A 17,455-nucleotide genomic window follows, 5' to 3' on the forward strand; every position below is an offset into this window, starting at 1 on the left:
TTCGATCACTAAAAGCAGAGGCTCAGGCTCAGGCCGCTCTGATCTGATTAATCATCTCCCACTGGAGAGCAGAGGCTGTGGGCGTGGCCGGGAAAAAGGGATGAAATGGAAGCAGAGGAGCAGGAGAGGACGAGAAATAAGCACTGGATCCACTTCGGAGACGCAGAACACACTCGGCCACACTGAGTCTTCTACAAGGTGAGTTTCACCATCCAGCTCAGTCACACATCTGTCCATGTACTGTGCACTTTAATGTAGAAAAAGCCAAACTACAGTAAACAAAACAACTGGAAAAGCCTGTGGAAATCGTTTGTATTTTTTTCCTCACTGACAAAAACCTGCTGCTTCACACTTATTTCCAATGTATTCAAAGAGGAACAGAAGTCAGGTTTTTAAAGCCTTTGTAGACAAACCGACGCTGACAACAGACGCCGGATGCTACAGGTGTCAGTGGTGCTTGTGAAGACATCACACTTTGTAGTCGGATTCTGAAGCCAGCTGCAGGTGTTCTTGTGTTTTCAAAGCAGGAATGTGTTTTATCAGCAAAATGAATCAACGGTGAGATTAAATATGATCCGAGTCTTTCTCTTCTGTGAGTCTCATATAAAAAATTGCTTGCAGAGATAAGAATCTTGTTTGAGACGGACAGACAATATTTCAATCAAAACAAATTTACATTCAATATATCAATTTGTGTTGTTGTGAGACAATAATGCTTTTACGAGTAAGGACAGAAAATTCATTCCTGCAGGACGTCCAACTTTGTCATGCACGGAAATGTTTCTTTCTACATGTATTATGTATATGTATGTGTAGTATAATGCACTATAATGCACAATGAATGAAGTATATATACCTCACATACTGTACTTCTTATTCATATTTTATATTGATCTTCTCTAGGTGTGCACATATCTCTAAACTTGGTTAGAGAAACTGTAATGAAACCCTATTTTCCTGTGGATCAATATCAGTTTTTCTGATTCTGACTCTTTAAGGTTCTTGTTCAGGTCCCAGTCTCCTGCAGCGTCCTACCTTTTGACAGAAGTGCTGGGTAGTGATGCTGAAAACGTCCAGGCACAGGGAGGCCTTCTTCAACTGGGCCTGGAGGCTCAGCAGCTGCAGCGCCTGCTGCTCGCAGCGCTCACGCAGCTGCTGGATCAGAGCCCGGTCCAGCTCCTGGGCCCTGTCGGTCCGAACCGAACCATGAACCGCTGCCGTCTGCCCACGAGCTGAGGGACAGAGCCGAGGGATCAATACAATATACTTTAATGATTTCATGAATATGAGACTTTGAGAAAGGTTTTTAAATAAATAAACTCCCATGAACAAGTGGACCTTTTGTTTGAACTTTATCGTGTACAGTATATAAGATTTGATAACACATTTTGTAAAAACTGTGAAGATTTTAAAGTGTGTAGAAACACACCAGGCAACAATCATTTTAATAATTGATAAATTGATAAAGAAATTTAAAAATGTCTGGGACACCCTGCTATTGAATTGTTTTATATTAAATTGAATATATTTTCTGCTTTCCACTGTTGCGGAAGCAAAACGACAATAAGAACCTATCATCTCATCCATCGCACACACACACATACACAAACAAATGAATTGCTGACTGCCTGGTTGGTTATTAACTGTTGACAGTTTAGTTTTTTCTCGTGGTTCTTGTGTCCGGCTGCTTTCTGAGAAACAGATAAAATGCTGACTTGTATTGTGGTAATCTGACCCAGCTGGATTTCCACTGAAGGAGCCACGCAGGCGTTAGAGCTACTGCAGCCTGTTGCTATGGCAACAGCAGGCTGGCCTTGTAATGCAGTGTGGAGCGAGAGAGAGAGAGAGATGGGAAATTTTAAAGATGCAGTGGCAGCTGAGGGTGATACACTATTGACTACTGCGTACTATGACACACCCACGCCCACACCTCACACCACACACACACACACACAGAGCAGTTTAATGTTCTGTCAGACTCACCAGGTGACTGAGGTTTGGGTGAAACCACTGCAAGTCTTTTAGGGGACGACTTCGGTGACATCACAGCGTCCGTGTCCTTCGGCACCTCTCTCCTAGAGGCTGTGGAGTAAAGAAACAAACAGGTTAGAAAAATAACTGTTATTTTTATTCTTTCACTTAACAATTTATTTGGAAACTGAGATTTTACATATAAATATTATTTATATATATATATATATATTTGCTTCGTATTGATCAGCTACATTAAAACTCATGAATGCATCAGTATTAATGAAGCAGCACTAGGCTCCATAAAATAACAATAAAATAAGCATTTCTTTAATGAATTGATCACTTTCATTTTGGTGATTATACCTCTGTAGTTTTATTATGTCTTGGATTTTCACCAGGAAAACAATCTCGTGGACGTCATAAAAATGATTGACTGCTGGTATAAACTACACGTGAGGTACAGTGTTGTTCAGTGACCTCCAGGTGGCGTAACTGCTCTGCTGCAGGAAGCCGAGGCTGAAACAGGGGCCCTACACAGAAATACCCCCTGTGACCACTAGATGGTGTTGATTTTCCACATTGAAGCAAAAATTGCCAAAACAGGCAACAAGGTTCAACCAACAAAGCAGAGAGGGAGAATATTTTATATATATCACAGGGAACAGTATCACTGATGTGATGCAACACTGAGCAACAGTTAAGAGGCAGCCTGATTCGTTTTCAGGTTAATTATTTATCTCTGTGAAATGGATGTTAAGCAGTGGAGTGGTTCTGGGATCTGGGCAGTCTCTGTCTGTCCCACATGTAGATACTTTAACTGTCTTTTAAGCACCAGGTGGGACAAGTGGTGACTTGCGTGTGTCTTTTATCTCGTCAGGTGACGGGAGCGCAGTGTGTTATTTTCCTTTCTGCCTGCAGCCTGTCCTGAGTCAGAAGGAATTCAGTGGAATTGCAGGTTTTGTTATGTTTGTCTTTTAAAGTCTCACACCACCCGGAGCTCTTCCCTGTTCCCTACCTCGTCCGACTTCTTTTCCATCCCGCTCAACTTTTTGAGGCTTCGTTCTTTCGTTACCGCGGGAAAACTGATTTGGTTGATGATTCCGGTTCAGTCAGTTTAGCTCCGTGAGTTAAATGAAGACTTTACATATACCAACAAACTTTACATAAGCACCTGCAGGGAGTTTCCTCACAAGACCCAACTCACAGAGGCAACTTAGAGTAACACTCATGGACATAATTATTAAATTCATAAACAGTATTTACTTGTGATTTCCTTTGAGCTATTTTATATCGAGAAAATATGGTATTTACTCTGCTTGGTGACTTTTTTCTCTGAGAACTATATACATCATATTTCATTTATATGTTCTAGTTCTTCTTCATTGAAACACTGATGTGAGGAATGTCAACCAAGCCATTTAAACAAACTAAATGTATACAAGCCACACTATAAAAAAATATATAAATCCATTAATTCATCTATTTCTGCGTCTAATTCTGAACCATGTAGAACAATCTCATCTCAGAATGTATGTCCCCTAACACACAGTAAACCAGCCTGTGTAAACTACTCCACAGACCAACTGTCTTTGTGTTTCTTATGCAACTCAGTGATGATGTCAGTTTGCAGAGGAATGAAAACCAACATGTGAGTTGTTGCGTTGGTGCCGACGCCTCCGAGCCTCTCCGAGCACACATCCCATCTAGGTGTCATTTGATCACCAGGAACAACGACCTTGACCTTGTGGGAGCAGCTACAGAATAAGTATGTCGTTTCAGCAGATACACACCCAACACCACACACACACACAGACATTCATGAGTCGTGGGGGACGTACCCATTGGTGAGGAGCGCTGCGGGGGAAGAGAGCGGCGCTGGAGGCTGGGGGCGTTGGGAGGATGCGGACGGCTCGGACCATGTGAAGCTTCACCGGGGGTTTGTTTGTGTGACAGTGTGTCATCGCTGCCACTGCTGGGATCTGCAGAACAGGAGAAAGGAAACAAGATGTAGATCTTCTTTTCGTTTGAATGATTCACATTTTAATTGAAATACAAGTATTGGGCAACACTTAGCTGCAAAATTCCAAAGGCATGAATCATATAAAAGAGACACTGCACAACACATTTCATACTTAATACGTAAATTTGCCTTTTGCTTTCATGCACCTGATAATGGAATGAGTTGCAAGACATTTAAAATTTGGAATCATTAGCCTCTCTTGGTGTGTTTAATTATCAGTTTTCATACAACAATATTATAAAACTTAGAAAGCATCATTTGTCGAGTGCTGTAAATCTACTCTCACTGACCTACAGGATAAAGAATTACAGGATAAAGAGTTCTTTACAGGTCAGTGATATTTATTCGCCATTGTGTTTTCCTTTTATATTTCTAGGACGAAGTATCAGCAGATCACAATCTTTCTATTTTTCCCTGGAGAGTATTTTATTTTCTTTCTCTAAACTGCAGAAATTCACAGGGACAGAAGAAAGCAAGTTGCGGCAAACATCTTAATTATTCATAACAGCTGTTTTTACGCCTCAAGCTTTCTGTGAATAGAAAAATGCTTTGATTCATAGATGAACTGAGACTGTAGCGAGGAGCCGTCCAACATAAAAACACTGAGAACACAGAACTGGAGGATCTTTGTGTTTGTGATGTATCGTCACTCTGATGTTTTCTTTCATATCATTTGATCATTAACTGTCTCTCTGGGATTCCAGTAAATAGACAATCCAGCATTTGGGTTTACTTTGTCTGTCTGATGTGAAGCTCTAATTACTCATCATGAAATATTCAGCTCCTCAATCATCTGCAGCGACAGGTAACTGAACACGCTCAAAGAGGAAAGAACGACAGGTTTGTGCATTAAAATCATTACAAACTGATCTGAGGCGGAACAGGTTCAACTGGGGCTGAAAACAGGATTAAAAACAAGCTGTTGTATGGAAATATAAGATATGGTATCACATTTGAACAGGGACACAACCAAAATTACTAGATAGCATTAAAAATGCAGATTAGATGCCAAAGTGCCGACAGGATCTGAGTGGAAGCTCCACTGGGATCCCAGTATCTCTCTCTGCTCACAGCATGAATTCACCTGGGAGAGTCAGCTTACAGAGATCCAGGCTGAGCAAAGACGCCGATTGGCTGCGGGAGACGACCGGAGGCTGACTCACTGCTTGTTTCTATCCTGCATGTTCACTGCAAATCCATCCCCTGCTTCAAGAATCCTGTGCTCAGTGTGAACACCAGTGAGAGGCAACAAGGCCGAAACTCGGCTGGTGACTAATTCACAGGAAGTGAGGACGGACAGTGAACAGACACATCTTGTTTTGCATTTGCAATAAGGTGTTTCTTCATTATACTTTCTGAAAGTACAATTCTCACATCTTCTATTTTCAAATTCTTAATTTGAACAACCTTTTCCTCAATTAAACAGTCTGTAAATACTGGGAAGAGACACATTCAGGCAGGATATCAAAGGAATAACATGGTTTGTCAGTTTTTCTTTTTGTAAAACTACTATTTTTTATTATCAAATTGGAAGTGACAAGAAAGAACAATGCTATAGAACACCATTGGGCTGATAAGGGAAATTTGTTAATATATTATTTCAGGCAACAAAATCTGTTTAACTAGACTAAGTTTGACTGGGACAATAATTAATTACGGGAATTTGACTCCTTTCCACCCTTATTACGAAAAGTACCAGAACTCTAAATTGCCTCTAAATTAATTTTCTCAAACTTTCTACAGTCAAATCTTCTGAAACCTGACACACTGACAGGGGGGGGTTCACCATGAACAAGAGTGAGGTGAAAAACTGTTGTACAGTGAAGTTCAAAGGCCTTCACATCGTTACACCTCGCAGTTTTTAAATCAGATTTCATCTTGAGAAGATGAACTGAAAATAAATAAATAAATAAATGTCCCTTTCAGACACCAGAGACGTCTCAGACACTTTGAAGAGTTTTCTCCCTGCAGGGATGAGACTGATCCACAGGAAAAGAGGCTTAACATTTATAACACCCCACAGAGAAAGCTGAGCTGCTTCAACGACCGTGAAGTCTGGCTTGGAACTGGGACGCAGAGCTTAAATATGTATTATAAAGTGCATATGAAGTAGCAGCTACACTAACGTCTGAAAATAAGGATCAAGGTGACATTGAAATAGTTTTTTCTTTCCGACCAACAATTCAAAGCCAAAAAAAAACGTGAGTAAACATAAATGATCAAATATTAGAATCTGGAAACAATTAATGTTTGGCAATTTTACTTCATAGAGGGCCTTAAAAAAACTGAAATCCGGTTGGTACTTTTTACTCAATCTTCCTGACAAAGAAACGGACTGAGGTAAAAACATAATTTACTTGGCGAAGGTAATAAATCGTGTATTGCCAAAGTGCCAAACACAACAGATTCACCGTAACCCTTGAATCTTGTCGTCAAACGACTCCACAGAACAACAGACACACAAGCATAATGTCTGCTCCCACGGAGTCAACTGGGCAGATAGATCCCATGTGTCACGTTTAACTGGGGCGCATCACCAGTACATGTGGTTGCAGTCGAGACATACGGGCTGCATGCTAAGCTGCCTGAGCCCAGAGCCTGAAGGGAAACACTGCCATGTCATGCAGGCTGCCAGTCATGGATATACTGACTGAGTGTTAGTCAACCATCTATTCAACCTCAGCATCAGCAGAACACAGAATATATTCAACTGGCTTGTAAATTCAACAACAGCTCCACGGAGAAGCAAAAACAAACAATGACAGACAGACACTTACACGACGGCAGCTTATCATCTTGAGCTGTGGTTGTTTTCTGAAGAATCTGAGTTAAAAATGGTACAAAATAACCCAGTAAGGTGAGCATCTGAGCCTTTCAGGAGGGGGGGACGCTGCAGCGGGAAGAAAGAGACCATCATCTGCCCCTAACAAAGTTTGAAGAGGAGATTCACAGGCAAGAAAGAGGCGGATACAAACAGCTGGCGTAGAAACAGCTGCACATAGTATCCTGTCATATATACCACACCCTGACTCTCTGTTTTCAGCACCACTTTTTTCATTTTGAGGATTATAAATAGGGAAGGGGAGACTGTCACAGACGTGTGAAGGACCCTGCATGAGACAGCTGCTGCTTTCCTCTAATTCTTTCTCTCCAGTCTGAGGATCCTGTCTGCACCAGCAGCTCCAAGAATTTTCTGAGTCCAGCAGGTTCGGGATAAGAGAGTAAAAGTAGCGAGAGGCAGCAGTCAGCTGTCGATGAGTGGAACAAATGTGGGGACACTTGAGCAGAGGAGGACGGAGCTAACCCGTCATCATGTCCTCCAATCAGGGCAGTCAGAGGAGACACTTCTGCTTGTGCACAGGACTATAAAACATGAATAGATGGCTGATTTAGATTCTCTTACAAGAGCATGTGGTCACTGTGACCTTGACTTTTGACCTTCACCCACCACAATCAAATCGAATCATCCTTGAGTCCGAGTTAAAGTCTTCACCAAATATGAAGAAATTCTCTCAAGGTGTCCCTGAGATGTTGCATTCACAAGACCAAAAACATGTCTTTTAACATCACCAATGATCTTGACCTCTGACCTCTGACCGCCAAATTCAAATCAGTTCATCCATGAGTCAAAGTAAATGTTTGTACCAAATTTGAAATGGTTCCCTGGAGGTGTTCTTGAGATATTGTGTTCACAAGAATGAGACAACCTGGAACGCCTGTGGCCACTCACTGTCGGCGGTGCAGAGAAATACAAATTCAGGAGGGACAAACAGGATTTTCTGTGTCAGCACATTCAGACTGTTTGTTCTGACTCAGCACTCTGAACAAGTGAACCTGCTGCGGCTCCATGTCGCAACACAAACGCTGGCTGTACTCAACTCACTGAAGGTGTCCTCTGCAATGAATAAGAAAACAAGTCGTAACTGACAACTTCTTATCTTGTTACGACACATTTCCAACGTCCTCATCACACACAGACATTAAGCAGCTCAGCTACTGTGCTTCCCTGCCATCGATCCCTCTGAGTGGAGCCTGCAGGAGGTTGATGAGAGGGGGCGTCGGACCGAGCGCCAGAGGGAAAATGCTGCAGTTTGCAAACTCAGGAGAAGCAGCAGAGAGAGAGAGAGGAGGGAGACTTTAACGTTTCTTCCTCAAAGCCTCTGTGGTGCAGCAGCTTTCGGCGCCTGCTCGATGAATTAAAAAAAAAAACTGAAAAGAAACGAGCGGCTGTTACTATAGTAACTGAGGAGAGCAGCGGCAGCCAGAACTGCTGGTGAACTTATAAGGACAAGAAGATGTGATGCAACAAAAGTGTGAAATGTCCTTTTAATCAGACTCTCTTACGTCTATTTTTGTCTCAGGCAGGTTTTTTTTAGCCCGGTCACACATTAAGCTGAAGGCGGGGGGGGGGTTGACCGTGTAGCACAGATTCATACGAAATGTGTGGAGAGATGGTGACTCACGCTGGGAGGGTCGACACGGATCGCTGTCGTTGGACTGGTTGCTGGACGCAGACGAGACACTGGAGCTGCGGACGAAGCCGAAGGAGGCCAGACGGGCAGGTGGCAGGGCGGAGAAGCCCGGAGGACGGAGACCAGACTGTCCTGGTTTGAGCGGGACACTCTTAGGGGTTGGATCTGTGCTCTTGTGATCTCCTGGAGGTACATGAGGAAATGAGGAATATAAGACTCACTGAGAACAGCGTCTGTTTCAAGGTCACATTTACATAAAAAAGTGTTATTTACTCTGATATACACGATTTTGAAAAGAAATATGCAGGCGATACATTTCCATTACAAGACTGACGCTGGGATCTGCAGTCGCAGTCTGAGTCGCATCTGCTCTGATGAATAAAAAAGGGATTTATGTCACTTTCACTAATCTCACTAATCTCTAATCTCCCTATTACCGATAACTAACCTCTGTCAACCTTCATTCAGTGATGAAATTGAACACAGATACAGTAAGACAGCAGCAGACTGTAACACAGAAGCTGGCTGGGTGATGATTTGTAATGTGAGTGGGTAGAAATATGCAGAGCAAGTTGTTAGAATGTGGTGTGTGTGCGCTATCACGTGCTTTGCACTTCAAAGAGTTGAGTTGCCAAGGTGCCTCATCCATAGTCATGGCAAAAGAAACGGAGGCAAAAATCGACTTCTCTGCATCTCGACAACCAGAGGACGAGATGTGCACGGAATACACAACGATGCAGACGGAGGAGGAATCTCTGTCCCTCTCTTTTCTAAATTGTTCCAGCCATTATTTTCTTTACAACGTAAGCATATAAATAAAAAGCCTATCAAATATGCTCTTGTGATTTTCCTCGTGTTCTGATACTCTGATTTAAATGACAGTAAATCTAATCAGGTCACCATCTCACCTGCAGAGTCCTGGGGGGGTGCTGACCTCTGACCTGTCTGCTGAGCTCTGGTCTTGGCGGCAGGCTGCCTGCTGACCGCCCCTAACCCCAGCTGAGGCCTCAGGGCTCTGGGGGACCGGTACACGCTGCCGCCCTCGTGAGAAACCTGCTGGTAAAGTAGATTTTTTAAGAAGATTCAGAAATTGTGAATCCTTGTACATTTGAGAGGTCAAATCACTTTCATACATGTAATCTTCTGAACATTGTAGATCTTCAGAGGCCGATGCCAATACACATCTCAGTAAAAGATTTCCAATACAGAAATATTAGCCATTATATATATATATATATATATATATATAAAACATAAATAAAACCAAATACATAGAAACAGTTTTTATGTTAAAGGTAAATATAAATGCACATCTTTTTCTGCAATGTTTATTCTGCATAATGAAAGTTTTCATATCGGCAAACATAGACTCTGATACCAATATGTCTCATTTATCGGCCAACCAATAAATCAGGGTTCTCTCTCTAAAACTGAGGAACATGTAAAACCAGGATAATGCTTCTTCCAGAGTTTGAATCATACATATGTGAAACTAAGTAAGTTCAAACGTTTGGATTATTCCAACATTTCAAACTGATTAAAGGGCACAAGCAAGTAAAGCTACCGTCCCTTGGCTTCAACCATTAAAGTCTCACCTCTTGGAGATATTTCTCATCCTCGTGAAAGCTTCCCGACTTCCCGCTCAACCTTGGGGGGTTGGTGCCGCTCGCCCCAGTCATCGCCACGCCTGGAGGATAAAGCCCCGCCTTCTGCATCTCCTGCCGGTACTTGTCAAACAGCAGGTTGGAGGAACACAGCACCGGTGTGGATTTAGGTTGAGGAGTAACCTTCGGAGCTTTATGAGCCGGTGAACTGGAGAAGGAGGATCTCAGTGGGGGTGCAGAAGCTTCATTTGGGGCATCTGTAACCTGGGGTTTTGTTTGAGGGCTCGCCCGAACATAGGTGATGATTTTCGGTCGCACGTTTTTAGGCTTCTGGGGAGAAGAAGACCTCCTGGGTTCTTGTTCTTTGTGCTGAGGAGGGACGACAGGTTTGGGGATGCCACTGCTCATCTTTCCTGGCAGCTTAACCATTTGACCGAAACCTCTCTGTGGGGAGTCGCTGCGCTCCGAGCTCGGCGCCCTGATGCCCGGGACCTTGGCTGGAGAAACAGGTGGTCGTTTCTTGGGCGAACAGGAGGTGGTCTTCGAGGGCGGTGGTGTTGCCCCTCGACTGGGGCTTCCCCATGGCTTCCTCCGCTCCAGACTTGAGGAGCCGGAGGGGATGCTGTGCTCAAAAGAGCCCTGCTTCTTTAAAGTGTTCTCAAACGACGGCTGCTTTTTAAAACTCCTGTCGAAAGAGTTTTGTTTTCTCATTGTGTTATCAAACGATCCCTGTTTCTTTATGGCTTTGGAAGTAGTTGATGACGGATTCTCCTTTGTAGCAGCCTTGGATGGGCTCACATCAGGGGCCTCGTTGGCTTGTGTGCTTTTATCCATTTTCCTGTTTCTTTCTTCATGTGTGTTTTTTGTAGTTGGCAAAGCCTTGTGCTTACTTCTCCCTTGATCACAATCTTCCTCTGTTATATCTCTCTGGTTATTGTTCCTCCTGTGCTCATCAATGGCGTCCCCGCACGCAACGGCTCCATTTCTCACTTGTGCCTTAAAAGCAACGTCCTCCGAGTGAAGCGTTGAATTCAAATTAATGTCCACGTCTTTCTGGTGTGTTGTGCTTTTGCTGGAGGAGAGGGAGGGGGGGTCCGCCTTGCCTCGCTCGGAGAGAGTGATGCAGGCCTGGGAGGTCAGGTCCTCTGAGGTGGTCGAGTAAGGACCGGTGGCGACGTGCCACGAGTCTGTCGTCTGGGACCTGCTGGCAGTGGCAGTGCTGGAAATGTTGGACTGACAGGACACAAAGACGTCAGTTTCAGAGCTCAACTCAGTCCTGGAGGCCTCTCTGCTCTCGGACACATGAGAAGCAGTGGACTCCTGCTCGCTGGCAGAACGCAGGAAGGCCTTCCTCTCTTCCCTGCCGTTATTATCCGCTGCTACTGACAACTTCCCCGGAGGCGTCTTCTGCTCCGCAAGCCCGACGAAGTCCTCTCCATCCCCAACCAGGTAGGTCTCCAGCTCCTGACCCTCCAGCCTCTCAAACTCAGCCAGGTCGGGGTCTTCACACTGGGTGTCCTTCCCCAGGATGACGACTTTGTCTCGCCGTGCCGTTCCACTCACCAGCCCTGACAGAGTCCCGCCGTCCTCTGCCCGGATGTCATTAGCGTTGGCATCGCCATCGCCCAGCACGCCGCCCCGCTGGTTGTTGTTCCTCAGCTCCCCCCCGCTGAAGGGCTCTCCACGCTCGCACATTTTGGAAACACTTCTGAGTTCTTCAGCGCCCTTGAGAGCACTTTAGAAAAAGAAAGCAATCATTCATGGCATCAGTTATGAAGCAGTCCACCCTGACATCCCATCAAAGGGTCGTGGTGGCACAGCAGCAGGAGCCAGGAAGGGATTTTCACATTTCTCTCCAGTTGTTCAGAAATCAGATCGTTGAATATCATGCCTCATGTAGAAGATGGAGCTTCATGACATCTGGGCTCCGGATCCTGTAGAGAAAAGACACCATGTTTACATGACATATTCAACACCTGAGCTTTGATATGTCACAATAAATTGTGCAGGAAACATGAATGAATTCATTTTAATTTATCTTTTAAGAGTGTGAACTGTTATCAAGGAGCCCAGCGGTTCCAACACAGAACAGTTTTCTTTTCTGTTGTGTCCTGATTTGTCAATTTGAAAAAGGAAGTTAAATAAATGGCTTGTAACTAATCTGAAATGTATTAAATGCCATATAACTGAGTTCTATACTTAACTATAATATACTCTATAAGGTAGGGCGGCACAGAGATGCACTGACAGCCAGAAGGTTTGTGGTTTGAATCCCAATTCGGCCGTGGCCTTTCTGTGTGGAGTTTGCATGTTCTCCTTATGTTTGTGTGGGTTTTCTCCAGGTCCTGCAGCTTCCTCCCACAGTCTGAATCCATGTACACTGGGGTTAGGTCAACTGGAGACTCTGTAGCTGTGAATGGTTGCTCTGGGGCCTTTATGTCGATATACATCATTCCTGGTACCGCCTCTCACCCAATGTCCACTGGGAACGACTCCAGCCCCCTGTGACCTTTAAAGGATAAGCTGTGTAGAAAATGGATGTGTGGATACTCCAGTGTAAGGAATATATCACTGTGAGCAATGTAGCGTGTGTTTATAAATGCACGATGCTTGCTTCTGCTCAAATATCATCCTTGTACTTCTGTCATCTTAAATCTGGTCATATTTCCAGGACACGAGCAGGCTTGTCGTTAAAAGAACATTCAAATTCTGCAGCAACTGGGTTTTCTAGTTGTAAACACATGAAACGTAACCGATCCCAGTACATACACAGTCCCAGTTTGACTTCAAGAGCAGCGTCTATTTGTTGTCTTTGTCTCTGGAGGTTTGTGTGCGACTGTGGCCTGAAAACAACACACTGTGCTGTGTGGTTGTTCACTTCTCCCTCTGGTGTTCCAGCTGCATTTTAAGCGTTAATATAAAAAAAAGGCTGTTTAATGTGTCGGGAATCTCCAACAACAAAATACGCTGTTAGCTCAACATCACGTGATCCCTGCATCACAGCAGAGGAAGAGGAAGTTGTCAGAGTTTAAATGATAGGAATGTTTAAATGTGTCATCGCCACGTGGGACTGACTTGTCATGTTAACATTTCAAAGTGAGTTTTGGTCTTTGTGCATTTTGCTCATCCCTGTTAGTAAGAGCTTTATATTTATCTATGAGCGGCTCTTAAAGGTTTTTCCACATGGTACCTGCAGTGGTGGGATGTTGCAATGTATATTTACTTCATTACTGTATATTTTCAGATACTTTTCACTCTTACTCCACTAAAAACATGAGCAAATATCTATCTATATAATATCAAGCATTGCATTACATGCTGAGACGGTTTTCAGATTTTTAAAAGTAGTCAATATCAAGAGTGGTCCACTGATCCAATTCAGAGCGAGCAGGTAACATTAGGCCCCGCCTCCTGCAGTCCACCAATGAAAGCCATAATGATGTAGAACGTTGCATTAGGGAAAAGTACTTTTTCTTTTAATACTTTTAAGGAAGCACTTACTTTTACAGTGAGTAGAAACATTAATGTAGTACTTTTACTTCAGTACATTTTGGTCCTTTTTGAATTTTTTTAACAAAAAAAAAAAGGCCAAACTGAACGGTCATGGTAATTTCTACAACATCACACTAACAGAGCAGAGAGGGGAAACATCTAAGTCATGGCAGTGCTCAGGTGAAGTGCTCAGGTGAAGTGCTCAGGTGAAGTGCTCAGGTGAAGTTCTGTGTCGACTGTGCAGTTGTTTGCATGATGCTCTCAGAAAACCCCGCAGCCTGGGTTAATAGAGGTCGGACCATCAGCCACTGCCTGGAGGCCCATTCTGAACGAGCACTGCAGTGGTGGACTCCTCAGCCAGAGGCACAGAATAAAAAGATGTCCGCTGCTGACACTGACCTTCCTCAGCGGACTCGTGAACAGAGAACCTGACAGACTCTCTGATCTCGGGCTATTTCTCACCTTCACATTAACTCCCCACCTTGTCACAGTTTGTCATTACTCAGCTCAGCGTGTCGAGTTCGGCCTGGGACCTTGAATTAAAGTCAGGTCTCTGTGTTTCATTATACTTTGTTCACCAAGAAGTGAGACTCATCCAGTCACACCCTGACGAGCTCGCCCTGAGCCAATCACCTTCGAGCAATCAGAGTTTAAAAGTTTTAAATGTCTCCTCTTGCTCCTGTCAGTTTAATACAGCAGAAAGTGACCCACTTCCATCGCTGCATCACACCTCAACTCTGGATCATCTCCCATCAACCGTCCAACCCATTAATGGGTTTATAAAGATGGGCAACATGACTCCTCCCCAAATGCATATGACGGATATTTTGGCTTTATTTCTGGATCATGGGAGGAAGTGAACATGCGTTGTCCATCCTTATAAACAGTCAATGGTCTGTTCAAAATCCTTTCAAGACAACTTTATCCTCCATTTTCATCACCACCACCAGTGTCTTGCCTTCGGGGGGAGAAGTCACCCTCATATCTGAAGGAGATTCATTCCAACTTACTCCTTTGTTTCTCTGCAAGTTTCCCCTGATTGAAATACCACCAGCTACAAAAGGCCTCCATGTAAAATATACACCACATTTCCTTTCCCTTTGATTTCTGTAAGTACATGTGACAGAAAAACTGCAGAGACGTTCCAGAGACACGTGTCTGTTTGCAGCACAGGAGACCACGCCACACTAAAACGCTGCCTCAGCACCTGCACTGCAGAACAGAGGCCGATGAATCAGATTCCCTACAGGCCCCCCCCCTATCAGGTCCCTATCGGTGCTGTATGATTAAGACACTAACTCCCACCTCGGCAACCAAACAACCGACGCAGCTCTCGTAAAGATTCTTACATGAGAGATGACAGGTTGTATAAATGAAGTCTTGGCTGTGATCTGGAAACAGGATTGTTTCTGCTGCTGCAGCCTTGATTGCTTCTCCTTCACCTTAGATTGAATCCTGATTCAAAATCAATGCAGCTCATCCCACAGCACACACGCAGCAGAACTTCATAATGTGACATTCATCAGCACAGCAATGAAATGATGGATATGACTCGTTATTAACTTTGTTCGTATACGTAAAGTTTGAATCCAGAGATAACGATGATATCAAGAGCATAAAAGTACAAGAGGCCTAAATATGGAACTCACCGCAAATAGAACAACAAACTAAAACTAACATCTTTAATATAAATGCAACAATTCTTCCTTCAAATCTGAACTAATCTGAGACGCCCCAACCTACATCTCATCCGGACTTTCTGACCCAGCACATTTCATAATTTTCTGCTTCACACTCTGAAATAAAAGCGTCGCAGAGATAATTAAACTTTTTTAATTCATCTCAACCTCTTCCTCTGCACAGATCTCTGGAGAGCTGAGTGTCACAGCAGGATGCTGCTCGTTTTACTGAGAGAAAATAAAAGTGCAGTGTCCTGAGTGACTGAAGTGATGCTCACTTCCTCTGCCATCCCATTTTTCCAATCTCCATCCACACAGCTCTACACCCCATCACCTCCACCCCTTTGTATTTCCGCCTGGCTGTTTTTCGCTCTCTTGTTTTGCTCTCGCTTCTGCAACAGCCGATAATGTTCCTGCGGTGACACCGTATAATGGCAACAAGGGAGATTGAGGAAATTTATGTTCTCCCCATCAACATGCTTCCCCGAGCATGTGTCCCCATCCCCCCACCGTACAGCAGCTCGCTCTGCCACCTGCCTCCCGATACGCAGCCCAGACCTTCATCGAGGCCTCTCATGAAATCTGTGTGTCCTCGTTCTGCTGCTTGTGTGAGCGTTTGCACAAACATCTTGTTTTTCTCCTCAGGAGCTGTTTCTGTTTGGGTCTCACATTATGTTGGAAGCAGAGCAAAGATCAAGGCCTTGGTTTGTCCACTGAGCTTCACTTGATGCTCAGACTGGAAACCCTCATGAAATATTGAGGCTGAGTGAAAATGGAGGCGAGATTTTGAATGCTTCAGTGACCCTGAACCTCACAGAGGATCATCTGCTGTTGAGACATAAAGAAGCTGAAGGTGAGGGCTGCACGTGAAAGCAACAGCTACACGCATACCAGGAAACTATTTACATGACGTGCAAATGTAAATATGTAATATGCAAATGCACAAATATGCTATTTTAACACATTTTATGTTCAATTATTATCATCACCGAGCTTCCACATGCTGGAGGATGCAGGTTTTGTTGGTGGTGGAGGCTCCTCACATGCTCCTCACTGTCACGCCTCGTGTAATATGACAAAACTCAGGCCTTTTTGGAAATAACTGTGGTCACACCTGCATGAGCCTGACACCTCACAGTTACTAATCCAGCTCGTGCTGCCTTGTTCCTCATTTCACAGGCTCCAAGCAAACACACATGATTCCAGGCAGGAGGGGGGGGAAAGAGGAAGAGCAGGTTTTGTTGCAGAATAACAAACACGAGATAATAATAGAGGTGAAGAAACACTTAACTATAAGATTCCCGGGGTCTGACCCTCATACCTGCAGATACACAAACACCTATAGTGGGAGCTGAGCCCACATTTTTTAAATTTGACTGCATAGGCAGCAGCTATATATCATAATTGAAACTCCTGCAGAAAAAACCCTAAACTGGCTTAGAAATAAGGAGGTTAATAGAAAAGCTCAGATAACAGGATGATCCGCAGTCTCTCTCCTGCAGATGCAGCTGTGCCAATAAATCCAATTATCAATGAGCGCTGATGTGCGATGGAGATTGAGAAGAAGAAAATCCTCCTCCGGTGTGAAACGGAGCTTCTTACCGTTCACAGTCCGCAGGTGATCCGCTGAGAGAGCAGCGAGCCTGGGGGAGGAGGGACGCGTCCAGCCCGGGCGGAGATGAAGAGGCTCCGGTCCGCAGCAGCATCCCTGGGAAAACAGGGAGGAGAGGAAGAGGAGAGGAGGAAGAGGAGGAGAGGAGGAGAGAGGGAGCGACTCAACGCCCATGTCAACATGCACCCAGGTCGCCCCCTGCAGGTGAAACTCTCATTTTATTTTTCCACAACCTTCCAACAGCAGCAAAAATACAATGATAATTATTGCCATTTTTTGTTGTTGCATTGGCTCAGCCCTTGTGTCCATGTAACATTTATTAAACAAGTAATTAATAATTAATGAAAATCCTCATTAATCATCTGTTCCTAAATATTGTGGATTAATTATAAATGTAAGATAAAGTGCTCTGTGTATTGTGGACGGTGCAGAACGAGTTACTATTACCACTAACTCAAAATAATGTAATTAAATTTAGATATTTAATCTATATCGTGTCAATCTAGAAGTGCAGTAAAACACATGAAGCAACAGGATTTATCTTTTTATTTTATAACAATGCAAAATATGTACAAGGCTATGAATATTGTATATATTTTCAT

The 17,455-nt window shown here is 43.9% G+C and overlaps 1 protein-coding gene across 1 annotated transcript; it reads right to left on the reverse strand.

Annotated features, from left to right (window-relative positions):
- Nucleotides 1–797: 797 nt before the first annotated feature.
- Nucleotides 798–16,960, reverse strand: LOC118106578 (microtubule-associated tumor suppressor candidate 2 homolog). The gene is made up of 7 exons (XM_035155246.2): nt 16,844–16,960; nt 10,062–12,004; nt 9,375–9,522; nt 8,458–8,649; nt 3,813–3,953; nt 1,984–2,082; nt 798–1,232 (listed from the first exon to the last, which is right to left on the reverse strand). The coding sequence occupies exons 2-7, from the start codon at nt 11,763–11,765 to the stop codon at nt 994–996; spliced, it is 2,523 nt and encodes an 840-aa protein (XP_035011137.2). The 5' UTR covers nt 11,766–12,004; nt 16,844–16,960; the 3' UTR covers nt 798–993.
- Nucleotides 16,961–17,455: the final 495 nt, after the last annotated feature.

Source organism: Hippoglossus stenolepis, chromosome 4 (assembly GCF_022539355.2).
Source record: "Hippoglossus stenolepis isolate QCI-W04-F060 chromosome 4, HSTE1.2, whole genome shotgun sequence".
Classification (NCBI taxonomy): domain Eukaryota; kingdom Metazoa; phylum Chordata; class Actinopteri; order Pleuronectiformes; family Pleuronectidae; genus Hippoglossus; species Hippoglossus stenolepis.